The sequence below is a fragment of the Tympanuchus pallidicinctus genome, unplaced genomic scaffold, assembly GCF_026119805.1.
Source record: "Tympanuchus pallidicinctus isolate F22 unplaced genomic scaffold, pur_lepc_1.0 scaffold3, whole genome shotgun sequence".
Taxonomy (NCBI): Eukaryota; Metazoa; Chordata; class Aves; order Galliformes; family Phasianidae; genus Tympanuchus; species Tympanuchus pallidicinctus.
The window spans coordinates 14,104,826-14,123,838 of NW_026294747.1; the positions used below are offsets into that span (position 1 = coordinate 14,104,826).

The following is a 19,013-nucleotide window of genomic DNA, read 5'->3' on the forward strand; positions in this document are numbered from 1 at the left end:
ATGCCTATCATGATCTTGCATAGCCAAAGTGGGTAACTATAGCTATGGAGGATGGGCAAAATATGATTAGTACATCTGTCTTACCACATTGTCCTTCAGTATTGTTGCCAAATTTGCTGTATGGGAGTTTCACAGAAAAGATCAGCCCACTGAAGGTGATGGTTGCGCCAATTTCTGGTATTTCTACAATCATATTGATTCCAAGTGTGGAGAAATAAATGCCATCTTTGTGAAAGCCTGGTTGGACAATCTTATTGTTGAAGTACATCTGAACGCAGAGTTTAAAAAAAACAAAACAAAACAAAACACAACTTCAGAATAAACTTCTGCTTTTGTCTGATTGTTTTAATGTATTAAATGATAATGTATTTTCTAATCTTTGTAATCATGCGTAACTTGGTATTGTTGTGCATCATATCCAACTCCTGTTTATATTGTTGTAACTACATACAATTCTCACCTTTATAATCTGATATTCTAACAAACTGTATTTCAAGTGAGAAACTGTAAGGCCTGTGGACCTTATTTCTCTTTTTCAGTAACAGAGAAGTAAAAATAAATTTATTTTACCACATTTGTCATCACACCATTCAGGAGTTCACGGGTCAGCTTCACTGTTGCAGATTTGTAGAAAATAATAATGGATTTAGGACAGGAAAGTCCATCTTTTGAATCACAGTAGTAATTCTCAATGTGAACACGGAAGTTGTCATATTTAGGCACAATCTGTTTCACCAGAACATAAGTGCAATTTTCAAGGAAAGTATAGTAGGTTCCATCAAAAGTAATATAATGAGGATCACCCCATCCACTGCAGACACCTGGCATAGAGAAAATATTTGTGTTAACATGAAAGTAAATATAGAAGAACATACTACAGTTTCAAATGCAACCTTGGGAAAACATAATTCCCTTATATTCTTGCAAACTTTTGCTTATTTTTGAAAATTTAAGTCCTTAATCTACACTTACATTGACACTCATAGTGGTAACAGCATCCATTTTCATCAGGTACCAATACTGCTGGATATTTGTTTGCACAGGTAATTTCCTTTATAGGTGGACATACTGTTTGGTTTACAATAACTTTGTTGTTTCCCTCACAGATGAGTTCTGTACAGTTGGATAATTTGAATCTCTGGCCAGGCTGCAAAATGAACAAAAATTGCTGTCACAGAAATTTGCAGACAGGTATGAATTTTACTAATATTGTTATGAGATGTAACCCTCTATACTAGCTTTGATTTTTCTGCTCAGTGAAGAATCAAAAAGCAATAGAAAACGTGCTTTTTTATTTCATTGAGAAGGTTTGTTACGTATACTATGCTGTGCATTAAAAAGCATGTTTAACTAGCTGCAAAATGATAACAAAAAATTATTGTACTTTTCTTTCTTAGTTTACAAAAAAAAAAAAAAGGAAAAAAAGGGAAAAAGATGCATAGAAATTTTATGCCATATATTGACTGGTAATAAGAGTTATTCTGACAACCAAAATATATAAGATTGGCAACTGTTTCTTTCTTACACCTTTCTGGTATAAAACTAACACTGATGTTATTTAAAAAATCATAACATGGAATCTATGTACCTGTAGGGGAGGGTGAGTACCAGAAACACAACCCGGAGGAAGAATTGGATGTGTTGTTATTATGGTAGGCGTCTGAGGAGATGCAGTGGTTAATGGAGTAGTAAAATTACAGTCTCCAGTGTAGCGTTCAACTGTACATTTTTCACTACACCTAGCATAAAATCTACATCCATCACTATCCATTGTGCTGTAAATCAGTCCACCTGAAAAACGGGAAAAAACACAGTCAAATAAAGAGAAAAAATGAAAATTCTTCAAAATTGATCAACGCATTACATTTTGAAGTGTCCTGGTATAAACTGGTGTGGTAGAGAATTTTTTTTAAAAATAAAATGCTATGTTTCAGTCTTTCAGATTTAGGATGAAAATACTGTTGATGCTGAGCAGTACTTATACTAAGTTAATAATTCCTCAGCATTCTCCACTGCCCTGCCAATGAGAAGACCAGGGTTGCAGAAGAAATTATGAAATGATAAAACCAGACAGGCTGGTACCAACTAAGCAAAGGGATGTTTAATGCTGTATGACATCATACAGAACCATGAAAATAGGAAGAAATGGGGAAAAATGCAGCTGTTGCCAAGGGTCAGGACATAGGACCTTATCAGGTGGTGATGAAAAATTTGATGGGGTATCAGTTGTTTAATTTATGATATTAGTCACAGAATATCTATTCAGTACCTAATCATAACTAACAAACACTGCTCGAAACTAAAGATCAGGCGTTTATATCTGGGATTTCCACAATAGCTCTGAAGTGGAGAAAGATACTGAAAGACTGTGTAATAGTCATCAGTATGTCACATTAATAGAAAACAGAAAGAAACAAATGCTGAAATTACAACAACAAAAGTCAAAATAAATACAAAGAACAATAATTTAAATACTACAAATGAGAAGATATATTGAAACTGAAAAAATTACCAGGACCCACCAGGTGAATAAATGTTGTTTCCAATTTTACAGAAACATGATGTTGATATAGAAGTACTGGTGCTGAAACTGGTGGAAAATGTGGAAGATGGGACAGTGGTGAAGGACGTAGGGGAGGAGGTGCCTGTGGAGATGGAGGTGGTGGGACTGGTGGTAGGAGTGATGGTGTATACGCAGTTGGGGTTAGACCGGCAGCAGAGGACACGGATCCTGTAGTTGAGGCACATCTTAAAGCTGCCCTGCTGGTCCTGGTTCCTGCACACCAGTCCGTAGTGAACGTCACACTGCACAACCTGTCCGACTTGTTCGATGGAAATGTCGGGGTAGTCCTCGGCCTGGCACTCAATTTGTTTTGGCTGCTGACAGACTTCCTTCCCGGCAGCGCGGATGTGCTGGTAGGTTTCGAAGTCTCCCTGGCTTGTCCCCGAGGAGGGGAAGTCAACGTCAAACCAGTCCGTCCAGGAGCAGAGTTCAGGTTCGCAGGAGGTGGTGTGTTGCGTGGTGGAGGGGGAGCTGGTAGAGGAGATGAGAGTAGGGGTGGGCGAGAGGGTGCTGGTGCTGGTTGTTGGTGTTGTTGCCATTGTGGAGGGCGTAGCGGTGGAGGTGGAGGTTGTGACGGTGATGAAGGACGTAGGGGAGGAGGTGCCTGTGGAGATGGAGGTGGTGGGACTGGTGGTAGGAGTGATGGTGTATACGCAGTTGGGGTTAGACCGGCAGCAGAGGACACGGATCCTGTAGTTGAGGCACATCTTAAAGCTGCCCTGCTGGTCCTGGTTCCTGCACACCAGTCCGTAGTGAACGTCACACTGCACAACCTGTCCGACTTGTTCGATGGAAATGTCGGGGTAGTCCTCGGCCTGGCACTCAATTTGTTTTGGCTGCTGACAGACTTCCTTCCCGGCAGCGCGGATGTGCTGGTAGGTTTCGAAGTCTCCCTGGCTTGTCCCCGAGGAGGGGAAGTCAACGTCAAACCAGTCCGTCCAGGAGCAGAGTTCAGGTTCGCAGGAGGTGGTGTGTTGCGTGGTGGAGGGGGAGCTGGTAGAGGAGATGAGAGTAGGGGTGGGCGAGAGGGTGCTGGTGCTGGTTGTTGGTGTTGTTGCCGTTATGGAGGGCGTAGCGGTGGAGGTGGAGGTTGTGACGGTGATGAAGGACGTAGGGGAGGAGGTGCCTGTGGAGATGGAGGTGGTGGGACTGGTGGTAGGAGTGATGGTGTATACGCAGTTGGGGTTAGACCGGCAGCAGAGGACACGGATCCTGTAGTTGAGGCACATCTTAAAGCTGCCCTGCTGGTCCTGGTTCCTGCACACCAGTCCGTAGTGAACGTCACACTGCACAACCTGTCCGACTTGTTCGATGGAAATGTCGGGGTAGTCCTCGGCCTGGCACTCAATTTGTTTTGGCTGCTGACAGACTTCCTTCCCGGCAGCGCGGATGTGCTGGTAGGTTTCGAAGTCTCCCTGGCTTGTCCCCGAGGAGGGGAAGTCAACGTCAAACCAGTCCGTCCAGGAGCAGAGTTCAGGTTCGCAGGAGGTGGTGTGTTGCGTGGTGGAGGGGGAGCTGGTAGAGGAGATGAGAGTAGGGGTGGGCGAGAGGGTGCTGGTGCTGGTTGTTGGTGTTGTTGCCGTTGTGGAGGGCGTAGCGGTGGAGGTGGAGGTTGTGACGGTGATGAAGGACGTAGGGGAGGAGGTGCCTGTGGAGATGGAGGTGGTGGGACTGGTGGTAGGAGTGATGGTGTATACGCAGTTGGGGTTAGACCGGCAGCAGAGGACACGGATCCTGTAGTTGAGGCACATCTTAAAGCTGCCCTGCTGGTCCTGGTTCCTGCACACCAGTCCGTAGTGAACGTCACACTGCACAACCTGTCCGACTTGTTCGATGGAAATGTCGGGGTAGTCCTCGGCCTGGCACTCAATTTGTTTTGGCTGCTGACAGACTTCCTTCCCGGCAGCGCGGATGTGCTGGTAGGTTTCGAAGTCTCCCTGGCTTGTCCCCGAGGAGGGGAAGTCAACGTCAAACCAGTCCGTCCAGGAGCAGAGTTCAGGTTCGCAGGAGGTGGTGTGTTGCGTGGTGGAGGGGGAGCTGGTAGAGGAGATGAGAGTAGGGGTGGGCGAGAGGGTGCTGGTGCTGGTTGTTGGTGTTGTTGCCGTTGTGGAAGGCGTAGCGGTGGAGGTGGAGGTTGTGACGGTGATGAAGGACGTAGGGGAGGAGGTGCCTGTGGAGATGGAGGTGGTGGGACTGGTGGTAGGAGTGATGGTGTATACGCAGTTGGGGTTAGACCGGCAGCAGAGGACACGGATCCTGTAGTTGAGGCACATCTTAAAGCTGCCCTGCTGGTCCTGGTTCCTGCACACCAGTCCGTAGTGAACGTCACACTGCACAACCTGTCCGACTTGTTCGATGGAAATGTCGGGGTAGTCCTCGGCCTGGCACTCAATTTGTTTTGGCTGCTGACAGACTTCCTTCCCGGCAGCGCGGATGTGCTGGTAGGTTTCGAAGTCTCCCTGGCTTGTCCCCGAGGAGGGGAAGTCAACGTCAAACCAGTCCGTCCAGGAGCAGAGTTCAGGTTCGCAGGAGGTGGTGTGTTGCGTGGTGGAGGGGGAGCTGGTAGAGGAGATGAGAGTAGGGGTGGGCGAGAGGGTGCTGGTGCTGGTTGTTGGTGTTGTTGCCATTGTGGAGGGCGTAGCGGTGGAGGTGGAGGTTGTGACGGTGATGAAGGACGTAGGGGAGGAGGTGCCTGTGGAGATGGAGGTGGTGGGACTGGTGGTAGGAGTGATGGTGTATACGCAGTTGGGGTTAGACCGGCAGCAGAGGACACGGATCCTGTAGTTGAGGCACATCTTAAAGCTGCCCTGCTGGTCCTGGTTCCTGCACACCAGTCCGTAGTGAACGTCACACTGCACAACCTGTCCGACTTGTTCGATGGAAATGTCGGGGTAGTCCTCGGCCTGGCACTCAATTTGTTTTGGCTGCTGACAGACTTCCTTCCCGGCAGCGCGGATGTGCTGGTAGGTTTCGAAGTCTCCCTGGCTTGTCCCCGAGGAGGGGAAGTCAACGTCAAACCAGTCCGTCCAGGAGCAGAGTTCAGGTTCGCAGGAGGTGGTGTGTTGCGTGGTGGAGGGGGAGCTGGTAGAGGAGATGAGAGTAGGGGTGGGCGAGAGGGTGCTGGTGCTGGTTGTTGGTGTTGTTGCCGTTATGGAGGGCGTAGCGGTGGAGGTGGAGGTTGTGACGGTGATGAAGGACGTAGGGGAGGAGGTGCCTGTGGAGATGGAGGTGGTGGGACTGGTGGTAGGAGTGATGGTGTATACGCAGTTGGGGTTAGACCGGCAGCAGAGGACACGGATCCTGTAGTTGAGGCACATCTTAAAGCTGCCCTGCTGGTCCTGGTTCCTGCACACCAGTCCGTAGTGAACGTCACACTGCACAACCTGTCCGACTTGTTCGATGGAAATGTCGGGGTAGTCCTCGGCCTGGCACTCAATTTGTTTTGGCTGCTGACAGACTTCCTTCCCGGCAGCGCGGATGTGCTGGTAGGTTTCGAAGTCTCCCTGGCTTGTCCCCGAGGAGGGGAAGTCAACGTCAAACCAGTCCGTCCAGGAGCAGAGTTCAGGTTCGCAGGAGGTGGTGTGTTGCGTGGTGGAGGGGGAGCTGGTAGAGGAGATGAGAGTAGGGGTGGGCGAGAGGGTGCTGGTGCTGGTTGTTGGTGTTGTTGCCGTTGTGGAGGGCGTAGCGGTGGAGGTGGAGGTTGTGACGGTGATGAAGGACGTAGGGGAGGAGGTGCCTGTGGAGATGGAGGTGGTGGGACTGGTGGTAGGAGTGATGGTGTATACGCAGTTGGGGTTAGACCGGCAGCAGAGGACACGGATCCTGTAGTTGAGGCACATCTTAAAGCTGCCCTGCTGGTCCTGGTTCCTGCACACCAGTCCGTAGTGAACGTCACACTGCACAACCTGTCCGACTTGTTCGATGGAAATGTCGGGGTAGTCCTCGGCCTGGCACTCAATTTGTTTTGGCTGCTGACAGACTTCCTTCCCGGCAGCGCGGATGTGCTGGTAGGTTTCGAAGTCTCCCTGGCTTGTCCCCGAGGAGGGGAAGTCAACGTCAAACCAGTCCGTCCAGGAGCAGAGTTCAGGTTCGCAGGAGGTGGTGTGTTGCGTGGTGGAGGGGGAGCTGGTAGAGGAGATGAGAGTAGGGGTGGGCGAGAGGGTGCTGGTGCTGGTTGTTGGTGTTGTTGCCGTTATGGAGGGCGTAGCGGTGGAGGTGGAGGTTGTGACGGTGATGAAGGACGTAGGGGAGGAGGTGCCTGTGGAGATGGAGGTGGTGGGACTGGTGGTAGGAGTGATGGTGTATACGCAGTTGGGGTTAGACCGGCAGCAGAGGACACGGATCCTGTAGTTGAGGCACATCTTAAAGCTGCCCTGCTGGTCCTGGTTCCTGCACACCAGTCCGTAGTGAACGTCACACTGCACAACCTGTCCGACTTGTTCGATGGAAATGTCGGGGTAGTCCTCGGCCTGGCACTCAATTTGTTTTGGCTGCTGACAGACTTCCTTCCCGGCAGCGCGGATGTGCTGGTAGGTTTCGAAGTCTCCCTGGCTTGTCCCCGAGGAGGGGAAGTCAACGTCAAACCAGTCCGTCCAGGAGCAGAGTTCAGGTTCGCAGGAGGTGGTGTGTTGCGTGGTGGAGGGGGAGCTGGTAGAGGAGATGAGAGTAGGGGTGGGCGAGAGGGTGCTGGTGCTGGTTGTTGGTGTTGTTGCCGTTATGGAGGGCGTAGCGGTGGAGGTGGAGGTTGTGACGGTGATGAAGGACGTAGGGGAGGAGGTGCCTGTGGAGATGGAGGTGGTGGGACTGGTGGTAGGAGTGATGGTGTATACGCAGTTGGGGTTAGACCGGCAGCAGAGGACACGGATCCTGTAGTTGAGGCACATCTTAAAGCTGCCCTGCTGGTCCTGGTTCCTGCACACCAGTCCGTAGTGAACGTCACACTGCACAACCTGTCCGACTTGTTCGATGGAAATGTCGGGGTAGTCCTCGGCCTGGCACTCAATTTGTTTTGGCTGCTGACAGACTTCCTTCCCGGCAGCGCGGATGTGCTGGTAGGTTTCGAAGTCTCCCTGGCTTGTCCCCGAGGAGGGGAAGTCAACGTCAAACCAGTCCGTCCAGGAGCAGAGTTCAGGTTCGCAGGAGGTGGTGTGTTGCGTGGTGGAGGGGGAGCTGGTAGAGGAGATGAGAGTAGGGGTGGGCGAGAGGGTGCTGGTGCTGGTTGTTGGTGTTGTTGCCGTTGTGGAGGGCGTAGCGGTGGAGGTGGAGGTTGTGACGGTGATGAAGGACGTAGGGGAGGAGGTGCCTGTGGAGATGGAGGTGGTGGGACTGGTGGTAGGAGTGATGGTGTATACGCAGTTGGGGTTAGACCGGCAGCAGAGGACACGGATCCTGTAGTTGAGGCACATCTTAAAGCTGCCCTGCTGGTCCTGGTTCCTGCACACCAGTCCGTAGTGAACGTCACACTGCACAACCTGTCCGACTTGTTCGATGGAAATGTCGGGGTAGTCCTCGGCCTGGCACTCAATTTGTTTTGGCTGCTGACAGACTTCCTTCCCGGCAGCGCGGATGTGCTGGTAGGTTTCGAAGTCTCCCTGGCTTGTCCCCGAGGAGGGGAAGTCAACGTCAAACCAGTCCGTCCAGGAGCAGAGTTCAGGTTCGCAGGAGGTGGTGTGTTGCGTGGTGGAGGGGGAGCTGGTAGAGGAGATGAGAGTAGGGGTGGGCGAGAGGGTGCTGGTGCTGGTTGTTGGTGTTGTTGCCGTTGTGGAAGGCGTAGCGGTGGAGGTGGAGGTTGTGACGGTGATGAAGGACGTAGGGGAGGAGGTGCCTGTGGAGATGGAGGTGGTGGGACTGGTGGTAGGAGTGATGGTGTATACGCAGTTGGGGTTAGACCGGCAGCAGAGGACACGGATCCTGTAGTTGAGGCACATCTTAAAGCTGCCCTGCTGGTCCTGGTTCCTGCACACCAGTCCGTAGTGAACGTCACACTGCACAACCTGTCCGACTTGTTCGATGGAAATGTCGGGGTAGTCCTCGGCCTGGCACTCAATTTGTTTTGGCTGCTGACAGACTTCCTTCCCGGCAGCGCGGATGTGCTGGTAGGTTTCGAAGTCTCCCTGGCTTGTCCCCGAGGAGGGGAAGTCAACGTCAAACCAGTCCGTCCAGGAGCAGAGTTCAGGTTCGCAGGAGGTGGTGTGTTGCGTGGTGGAGGGGGAGCTGGTAGAGGAGATGAGAGTAGGGGTGGGCGAGAGGGTGCTGGTGCTGGTTGTTGGTGTTGTTGCCATTGTGGAGGGCGTAGCGGTGGAGGTGGAGGTTGTGACGGTGATGAAGGACGTAGGGGAGGAGGTGCCTGTGGAGATGGAGGTGGTGGGACTGGTGGTAGGAGTGATGGTGTATACGCAGTTGGGGTTAGACCGGCAGCAGAGGACACGGATCCTGTAGTTGAGGCACATCTTAAAGCTGCCCTGCTGGTCCTGGTTCCTGCACACCAGTCCGTAGTGAACGTCACACTGCACAACCTGTCCGACTTGTTCGATGGAAATGTCGGGGTAGTCCTCGGCCTGGCACTCAATTTGTTTTGGCTGCTGACAGACTTCCTTCCCGGCAGCGCGGATGTGCTGGTAGGTTTCGAAGTCTCCCTGGCTTGTCCCCGAGGAGGGGAAGTCAACGTCAAACCAGTCCGTCCAGGAGCAGAGTTCAGGTTCGCAGGAGGTGGTGTGTTGCGTGGTGGAGGGGGAGCTGGTAGAGGAGATGAGAGTAGGGGTGGGCGAGAGGGTGCTGGTGCTGGTTGTTGGTGTTGTTGCCGTTATGGAGGGCGTAGCGGTGGAGGTGGAGGTTGTGACGGTGATGAAGGACGTAGGGGAGGAGGTGCCTGTGGAGATGGAGGTGGTGGGACTGGTGGTAGGAGTGATGGTGTATACGCAGTTGGGGTTAGACCGGCAGCAGAGGACACGGATCCTGTAGTTGAGGCACATCTTAAAGCTGCCCTGCTGGTCCTGGTTCCTGCACACCAGTCCGTAGTGAACGTCACACTGCACAACCTGTCCGACTTGTTCGATGGAAATGTCGGGGTAGTCCTCGGCCTGGCACTCAATTTGTTTTGGCTGCTGACAGACTTCCTTCCCGGCAGCGCGGATGTGCTGGTAGGTTTCGAAGTCTCCCTGGCTTGTCCCCGAGGAGGGGAAGTCAACGTCAAACCAGTCCGTCCAGGAGCAGAGTTCAGGTTCGCAGGAGGTGGTGTGTTGCGTGGTGGAGGGGGAGCTGGTAGAGGAGATGAGAGTAGGGGTGGGCGAGAGGGTGCTGGTGCTGGTTGTTGGTGTTGTTGCCGTTGTGGAGGGCGTAGCGGTGGAGGTGGAGGTTGTGACGGTGATGAAGGACGTAGGGGAGGAGGTGCCTGTGGAGATGGAGGTGGTGGGACTGGTGGTAGGAGTGATGGTGTATACGCAGTTGGGGTTAGACCGGCAGCAGAGGACACGGATCCTGTAGTTGAGGCACATCTTAAAGCTGCCCTGCTGGTCCTGGTTCCTGCACACCAGTCCGTAGTGAACGTCACACTGCACAACCTGTCCGACTTGTTCGATGGAAATGTCGGGGTAGTCCTCGGCCTGGCACTCAATTTGTTTTGGCTGCTGACAGACTTCCTTCCCGGCAGCGCGGATGTGCTGGTAGGTTTCGAAGTCTCCCTGGCTTGTCCCCGAGGAGGGGAAGTCAACGTCAAACCAGTCCGTCCAGGAGCAGAGTTCAGGTTCGCAGGAGGTGGTGTGTTGCGTGGTGGAGGGGGAGCTGGTAGAGGAGATGAGAGTAGGGGTGGGCGAGAGGGTGCTGGTGCTGGTTGTTGGTGTTGTTGCCGTTATGGAGGGCGTAGCGGTGGAGGTGGAGGTTGTGACGGTGATGAAGGACGTAGGGGAGGAGGTGCCTGTGGAGATGGAGGTGGTGGGACTGGTGGTAGGAGTGATGGTGTATACGCAGTTGGGGTTAGACCGGCAGCAGAGGACACGGATCCTGTAGTTGAGGCACATCTTAAAGCTGCCCTGCTGGTCCTGGTTCCTGCACACCAGTCCGTAGTGAACGTCACACTGCACAACCTGTCCGACTTGTTCGATGGAAATGTCGGGGTAGTCCTCGGCCTGGCACTCAATTTGTTTTGGCTGCTGACAGACTTCCTTCCCGGCAGCGCGGATGTGCTGGTAGGTTTCGAAGTCTCCCTGGCTTGTCCCCGAGGAGGGGAAGTCAACGTCAAACCAGTCCGTCCAGGAGCAGAGTTCAGGTTCGCAGGAGGTGGTGTGTTGCGTGGTGGAGGGGGAGCTGGTAGAGGAGATGAGAGTAGGGGTGGGCGAGAGGGTGCTGGTGCTGGTTGTTGGTGTTGTTGCCGTTGTGGAGGGCGTAGCGGTGGAGGTGGAGGTTGTGACGGTGATGAAGGACGTAGGGGAGGAGGTGCCTGTGGAGATGGAGGTGGTGGGACTGGTGGTAGGAGTGATGGTGTATACGCAGTTGGGGTTAGACCGGCAGCAGAGGACACGGATCCTGTAGTTGAGGCACATCTTAAAGCTGCCCTGCTGGTCCTGGTTCCTGCACACCAGTCCGTAGTGAACGTCACACTGCACAACCTGTCCGACTTGTTCGATGGAAATGTCGGGGTAGTCCTCGGCCTGGCACTCAATTTGTTTTGGCTGCTGACAGACTTCCTTCCCGGCAGCGCGGATGTGCTGGTAGGTTTCGAAGTCTCCCTGGCTTGTCCCCGAGGAGGGGAAGTCAACGTCAAACCAGTCCGTCCAGGAGCAGAGTTCAGGTTCGCAGGAGGTGGTGTGTTGCGTGGTGGAGGGGGAGCTGGTAGAGGAGATGAGAGTAGGGGTGGGCGAGAGGGTGCTGGTGCTGGTTGTTGGTGTTGTTGCCGTTGTGGAGGGCGTAGCGGTGGAGGTGGAGGTTGTGACGGTGATGAAGGACGTAGGGGAGGAGGTGCCTGTGGAGATGGAGGTGGTGGGACTGGTGGTAGGAGTGATGGTGTATACGCAGTTGGGGTTAGACCGGCAGCAGAGGACACGGATCCTGTAGTTGAGGCACATCTTAAAGCTGCCCTGCTGGTCCTGGTTCCTGCACACCAGTCCGTAGTGAACGTCACACTGCACAACCTGTCCGACTTGTTCGATAGAAATGTCGGGGTAGTCCTCGGCCTGGCACTCAATTTGTTTTGGCTGCTGACAGACTTCCTTCCCGGCAGCGCGGATGTGCTGGTAGGTTTCGAAGTCTCCCTGGCTTGTCCCCGAGGAGGGGAAGTCAACGTCAAACCAGTCCGTCCAGGAGCAGAGTTCAGGTTCGCAGGAGGTGGTGTGTTGCGTGGTGGAGGGGGAGCTGGTAGAGGAGATGAGAGTAGGGGTGGGCGAGAGGGTGCTGGTGCTGGTTGTTGGTGTTGTTGCCGTTGTGGAGGGCGTAGCGGTGGAGGTGGAGGTTGTGACGGTGATGAAGGACGTAGGGGAGGAGGTGCCTGTGGAGATGGAGGTGGTGGGACTGGTGGTAGGAGTGATGGTGTATACGCAGTTGGGGTTAGACCGGCAGCAGAGGACACGGATCCTGTAGTTGAGGCACATCTTAAAGCTGCCCTGCTGGTCCTGGTTCCTGCACACCAGTCCGTAGTGAACGTCACACTGCACAACCTGTCCGACTTGTTCGATGGAAATGTCGGGGTAGTCCTCGGCCTGGCACTCAATTTGTTTTGGCTGCTGACAGACTTCCTTCCCGGCAGCGCGGATGTGCTGGTAGGTTTCGAAGTCTCCCTGGCTTGTCCCCGAGGAGGGGAAGTCAACGTCAAACCAGTCCGTCCAGGAGCAGAGTTCAGGTTCGCAGGAGGTGGTGTGTTGCGTGGTGGAGGGGGAGCTGGTAGAGGAGATGAGAGTAGGGGTGGGCGAGAGGGTGCTGGTGCTGGTTGTTGGTGTTGTTGCCGTTATGGAGGGCGTAGCGGTGGAGGTGGAGGTTGTGACGGTGATGAAGGACGTAGGGGAGGAGGTGCCTGTGGAGATGGAGGTGGTGGGACTGGTGGTAGGAGTGATGGTGTATACGCAGTTGGGGTTAGACCGGCAGCAGAGGACACGGATCCTGTAGTTGAGGCACATCTTAAAGCTGCCCTGCTGGTCCTGGTTCCTGCACACCAGTCCGTAGTGAACGTCACACTGCACAACCTGTCCGACTTGTTCGATGGAAATGTCGGGGTAGTCCTCGGCCTGGCACTCAATTTGTTTTGGCTGCTGACAGACTTCCTTCCCGGCAGCGCGGATGTGCTGGTAGGTTTCGAAGTCTCCCTGGCTTGTCCCCGAGGAGGGGAAGTCAACGTCAAACCAGTCCGTCCAGGAGCAGAGTTCAGGTTCGCAGGAGGTGGTGTGTTGCGTGGTGGAGGGGGAGCTGGTAGAGGAGATGAGAGTAGGGGTGGGCGAGAGGGTGCTGGTGCTGGTTGTTGGTGTTGTTGCCGTTGTGGAGGGCGTAGCGGTGGAGGTGGAGGTTGTGACGGTGATGAAGGACGTAGGGGAGGAGGTGCCTGTGGAGATGGAGGTGGTGGGACTGGTGGTAGGAGTGATGGTGTATACGCAGTTGGGGTTAGACCGGCAGCAGAGGACACGGATCCTGTAGTTGAGGCACATCTTAAAGCTGCCCTGCTGGTCCTGGTTCCTGCACACCAGTCCGTAGTGAACGTCACACTGCACAACCTGTCCGACTTGTTCGATGGAAATGTCGGGGTAGTCCTCGGCCTGGCACTCAATTTGTTTTGGCTGCTGACAGACTTCCTTCCCGGCAGCGCGGATGTGCTGGTAGGTTTCGAAGTCTCCCTGGCTTGTCCCCGAGGAGGGGAAGTCAACGTCAAACCAGTCCGTCCAGGAGCAGAGTTCAGGTTCGCAGGAGGTGGTGTGTTGCGTGGTGGAGGGGGAGCTGGTAGAGGAGATGAGAGTAGGGGTGGGCGAGAGGGTGCTGGTGCTGGTTGTTGGTGTTGTTGCCGTTGTGGAGGGCGTAGCGGTGGAGGTGGAGGTTGTGACGGTGATGAAGGACGTAGGGGAGGAGGTGCCTGTGGAGATGGAGGTGGTGGGACTGGTGGTAGGAGTGATGGTGTATACGCAGTTGGGGTTAGACCGGCAGCAGAGGACACGGATCCTGTAGTTGAGGCACATCTTAAAGCTGCCCTGCTGGTCCTGGTTCCTGCACACCAGTCCGTAGTGAACGTCACACTGCACAACCTGTCCGACTTGTTCGATGGAAATGTCGGGGTAGTCCTCGGCCTGGCACTCAATTTGTTTTGGCTGCTGACAGACTTCCTTCCCGGCAGCGCGGATGTGCTGGTAGGTTTCGAAGTCTCCCTGGCTTGTCCCCGAGGAGGGGAAGTCAACGTCAAACCAGTCCGTCCAGGAGCAGAGTTCAGGTTCGCAGGAGGTGGTGTGTTGCGTGGTGGAGGGGGAGCTGGTAGAGGAGATGAGAGTAGGGGTGGGCGAGAGGGTGCTGGTGCTGGTTGTTGGTGTTGTTGCCGTTGTGGAGGGCGTAGCGGTGGAGGTGGAGGTTGTGACGGTGATGAAGGACGTAGGGGAGGAGGTGCCTGTGGAGATGGAGGTGGTGGGACTGGTGGTAGGAGTGATGGTGTATACGCAGTTGGGGTTAGACCGGCAGCAGAGGACACGGATCCTGTAGTTGAGGCACATCTTAAAGCTGCCCTGCTGGTCCTGGTTCCTGCACACCAGTCCGTAGTGAACGTCACACTGCACAACCTGTCCGACTTGTTCGATGGAAATGTCGGGGTAGTCCTCGGCCTGGCACTCAATTTGTTTTGGCTGCTGACAGACTTCCTTCCCGGCAGCGCGGATGTGCTGGTAGGTTTCGAAGTCTCCCTGGCTTGTCCCCGAGGAGGGGAAGTCAACGTCAAACCAGTCCGTCCAGGAGCAGAGTTCAGGTTCGCAGGAGGTGGTGTGTTGCGTGGTGGAGGGGGAGCTGGTAGAGGAGATGAGAGTAGGGGTGGGCGAGAGGGTGCTGGTGCTGGTTGTTGGTGTTGTTGCCGTTGTGGAGGGCGTAGCGGTGGAGGTGGAGGTTGTGACGGTGATGAAGGACGTAGGGGAGGAGGTGCCTGTGGAGATGGAGGTGGTGGGACTGGTGGTAGGAGTGATGGTGTATACGCAGTTGGGGTTAGACCGGCAGCAGAGGACACGGATCCTGTAGTTGAGGCACATCTTAAAGCTGCCCTGCTGGTCCTGGTTCCTGCACACCAGTCCGTAGTGAACGTCACACTGCACAACCTGTCCGACTTGTTCGATGGAAATGTCGGGGTAGTCCTCGGCCTGGCACTCAATTTGTTTTGGCTGCTGACAGACTTCCTTCCCGGCAGCGCGGATGTGCTGGTAGGTTTCGAAGTCTCCCTGGCTTGTCCCCGAGGAGGGGAAGTCAACGTCAAACCAGTCCGTCCAGGAGCAGAGTTCAGGTTCGCAGGAGGTGGTGTGTTGCGTGGTGGAGGGGGAGCTGGTAGAGGAGATGAGAGTAGGGGTGGGCGAGAGGGTGCTGGTGCTGGTTGTTGGTGTTGTTGCCGTTGTGGAGGGCGTAGCGGTGGAGGTGGAGGTTGTGACGGTGATGAAGGACGTAGGGGAGGAGGTGCCTGTGGAGATGGAGGTGGTGGGACTGGTGGTAGGAGTGATGGTGTATACGCAGTTGGGGTTAGACCGGCAGCAGAGGACACGGATCCTGTAGTTGAGGCACATCTTAAAGCTGCCCTGCTGGTCCTGGTTCCTGCACACCAGTCCGTAGTGAACGTCACACTGCACAACCTGTCCGACTTGTTCGATGGAAATGTCGGGGTAGTCCTCGGCCTGGCACTCAATTTGTTTTGGCTGCTGACAGACTTCCTTCCCGGCAGCGCGGATGTGCTGGTAGGTTTCGAAGTCTCCCTGGCTTGTCCCCGAGGAGGGGAAGTCAACGTCAAACCAGTCCGTCCAGGAGCAGAGTTCAGGTTCGCAGGAGGTGGTGTGTTGCGTGGTGGAGGGGGAGCTGGTAGAGGAGATGAGAGTAGGGGTGGGCGAGAGGGTGCTGGTGCTGGTTGTTGGTGTTGTTGCCGTTGTGGAGGGCGTAGCGGTGGAGGTGGAGGTTGTGACGGTGATGAAGGACGTAGGGGAGGAGGTGCCTGTGGAGATGGAGGTGGTGGGACTGGTGGTAGGAGTGATGGTGTATACGCAGTTGGGGTTAGACCGGCAGCAGAGGACACGGATCCTGTAGTTGAGGCACATCTTAAAGCTGCCCTGCTGGTCCTGGTTCCTGCACACCAGTCCGTAGTGAACGTCACACTGCACAACCTGTCCGACTTGTTCGATGGAAATGTCGGGGTAGTCCTCGGCCTGGCACTCAATTTGTTTTGGCTGCTGACAGACTTCCTTCCCGGCAGCGCGGATGTGCTGGTAGGTTTCGAAGTCTCCCTGGCTTGTCCCCGAGGAGGGGAAGTCAACGTCAAACCAGTCCGTCCAGGAGCAGAGTTCAGGTTCGCAGGAGGTGGTGTGTTGCGTGGTGGAGGGGGAGCTGGTAGAGGAGATGAGAGTAGGGGTGGGCGAGAGGGTGCTGGTGCTGGTTGTTGGTGTTGTTGCCGTTGTGGAGGGCGTAGCGGTGGAGGTGGAGGTTGTGACGGTGATGAAGGACGTAGGGGAGGAGGTGCCTGTGGAGATGGAGGTGGTGGGACTGGTGGTAGGAGTGATGGTGTATACGCAGTTGGGGTTAGACCGGCAGCAGAGGACACGGATCCTGTAGTTGAGGCACATCTTAAAGCTGCCCTGCTGGTCCTGGTTCCTGCACACCAGTCCGTAGTGAACGTCACACTGCACAACCTGTCCGACTTGTTCGATGGAAATGTCGGGGTAGTCCTCGGCCTGGCACTCAATTTGTTTTGGCTGCTGACAGACTTCCTTCCCGGCAGCGCGGATGTGCTGGTAGGTTTCGAAGTCTCCCTGGCTTGTCCCCGAGGAGGGGAAGTCAACGTCAAACCAGTCCGTCCAGGAGCAGAGTTCAGGTTCGCAGGAGGTGGTGTGTTGCGTGGTGGAGGGGGAGCTGGTAGAGGAGATGAGAGTAGGGGTGGGCGAGAGGGTGCTAATGGTTGTGCTCGTGGAGAGTTCCGTTGTTGTGGTGGTTGTAGCTGTGGTGGTGGGGGTTGTTACTGTCGGTATGGCTGTTTTCTTTGTTGTCTGTGTGCTTTGATTTGGTGTTGATGTGGTTTCGCTGTGAATATTTTCTGTTCTTGGTGGTATTGTTTCTATAGTGGTTGTCTTATGTTTTGTTTGTATCTGTGGTGTGTATTGTGTTGTTGATATTTCTGTGTATGGTGTCGTTGTTGTTGTTGAAATTGTTGTTGTTGTTTGTGTTTCTGTAGTTGAATATGGTGTTTGTGTTGTTTGGCATGGTATTGTTACGTTTTTACAGCATTTAAATCTTACTTCGTAGTTGTAGCAGATCGGTGGTAGCTGGTCTTTATTATAGCATATTAAACCTTCTTCAGTGTTGCATGTAATATGTTGTTCCAGGAGTTGATATGGTGTATCAGGGAATCTTACCGCTCTGCATTCAACAGCCTTTCTGTTAGCACAGACTGTATATCCCTGTTTTCTTATATTCTGAACTGTATCAAAGTCTCCATCATCGTATCCCGATCCTGGATAGCTGGCATCATACCAAATTGACCAGTCACATTCTTCTTTTACACAGATTGCTGCTGTTGAAGGAGATACGGTGACTAGTGTTGTTGTTTTAATTGCAGTTGTTGAAATTTCTGAGGTTGTAGTAGCTGGTGTTTGTGTAGTGGTGGTAGTAATTTCCTCTATTACCGTAGGTGTCACGCTTGATTGGCAGTGGCTGTAGTCATCACAACAGAATACTTTTACTTGATAATTAAGACAGATATGCAGTTCTCCTTTTTGATCTTCATTTCTGCAGATAAGTCCATATGTTACATTGCAGTGGACAACCTGGCCTATTTCTTCAATAGATTTATGTGGGTATTTCTCTGCTCTGCATTGTATTTTTTCAGGGTTTCTGCAGATTGCTTTTCCAGCAGATCTAATGTCCTGGTAGGTTTCATAATCTCCTTTGTTGTGCAGTGTTGGGAAATGGACATCATACCATTGGGACCATTTGCACTTTGGTTGGCAAGGTATTGTAGTGATTGTCTCTGGGGAGGTACTTGCTGTTTCCGAAGTGCTTGTGACAGAAGTAGTTCCTGTTTCTGTGGTTGCAGATGAAGTTGTGGTAATCATACTTGATGTTGTGGTTGTCATTTCTGGAACTGGGGTATGTGTTGTGATGGATGGAGTGGAAGAGCACGGTACAAAAACACAACATAAGATTCTGATTTCGTAATTGTAGCACATAGTTGAAATTTGATCTTTGTTGTAACATATAAGCCCATCTTTTGTATTACATTCTACACTTTGGCCAAGGTCCTTCAGTGGTATGTTAGGAAATTTCTCTGCCCTGCATTGAACTGCCTTTGGAGCTCTACAGACTTCATAACCTTTAGCTCTCAAATCACTGAATGTTTCAAAATCTCCACCGTCAAATCCAGGTATTAGTGAACTTCCATCATACCATTCTGACCACTGACAGACTTCATGAACACATACCGATGTCGTTGGTGATGATGTAACTGAAAGAGTTAAAGAAAATATTTTGAAACTTAGAATACATTCCCATATACATATTTTCATTATGTTGAAGGGGCTGAAAATTTTTTAACACCATTAGTTGCATTTTGAGTCTTTTAAGAATTATTTTAGGATAATTATAATTTAATATCAACTAGAATAGAAAATCCATTATCTAGTGATTTATCTCACTGACATGTTTGGAACAGTCACTTCAATGAAAATATTGTTTGTTATTTAGAGAGTGCTGAAATAAGACTCAGACACACTTTATCTGTTTTGAAGGAAATCCCCCCCCCCCCCCCCCTTTTTTTTTTTTTTTACATTTGATTCAGTGCAATTGCTTGGTTTTGTGTCTTGTTTCAGTATTTAATAGTCTTTCCTGAACATCAAGTGTGGCAGAAAGAACAGCATTTGTTTCACTGGTGCGTTTAGTTTTCATTCCTAATGAATTTATTCCTCATGAAATACACGGCATTGCCATTGCTTCTTCATTTGAATTTAAGATATCTCTGACACAACATCATTAGCAACTCGACACTTTGTACTTTAGTTCTGCTCTTAAGAAATTATTTATTGATTGGAGAGCAGTCCATAAGATTTTGCAGACTAACTATTCACATGAAATAGCTGGAAAATAGCTAACAAATTCTAGTTGTGCTGATGGTTTCTGAGATTTGAAAACTTATAATTCAAAATTTTATGTTGAACATGTATTTTGTTTGACTGTGGTCACAGTAATTAGAGATTACCAACCTTGAGTATACTGGAGAATTCTAAAAGTGAGTATTTCAATATCTCGATGTCATTATCTGAGTGAT

General features: G+C 52.3%; 1 protein-coding gene across 1 annotated transcript in view; it reads right to left on the reverse strand.

The window, feature by feature from the left end:
• MUC5AC (mucin 5AC, oligomeric mucus/gel-forming) overlaps positions 1 to 19,013 on the reverse strand; it is a 51,362-nt gene that overhangs the window by 9,542 nt on the left and 22,807 nt on the right. Inside the window, exons 31-36 of the mRNA XM_052692775.1 lie at positions 12,521 to 18,194; positions 2,523 to 2,602; positions 1,589 to 1,791; positions 973 to 1,147; positions 571 to 821; positions 85 to 268 (exon numbers count right to left, since the gene is read on the reverse strand). Of these exons, the coding sequence (XP_052548735.1) occupies positions 85 to 268; positions 571 to 821; positions 973 to 1,147; positions 1,589 to 1,791; positions 2,523 to 2,602; positions 12,521 to 18,194 (6,567 nt within the window). The remainder of the gene's footprint in view (positions 1 to 84; positions 269 to 570; positions 822 to 972; positions 1,148 to 1,588; positions 1,792 to 2,522; positions 2,603 to 12,520; positions 18,195 to 19,013) is intronic.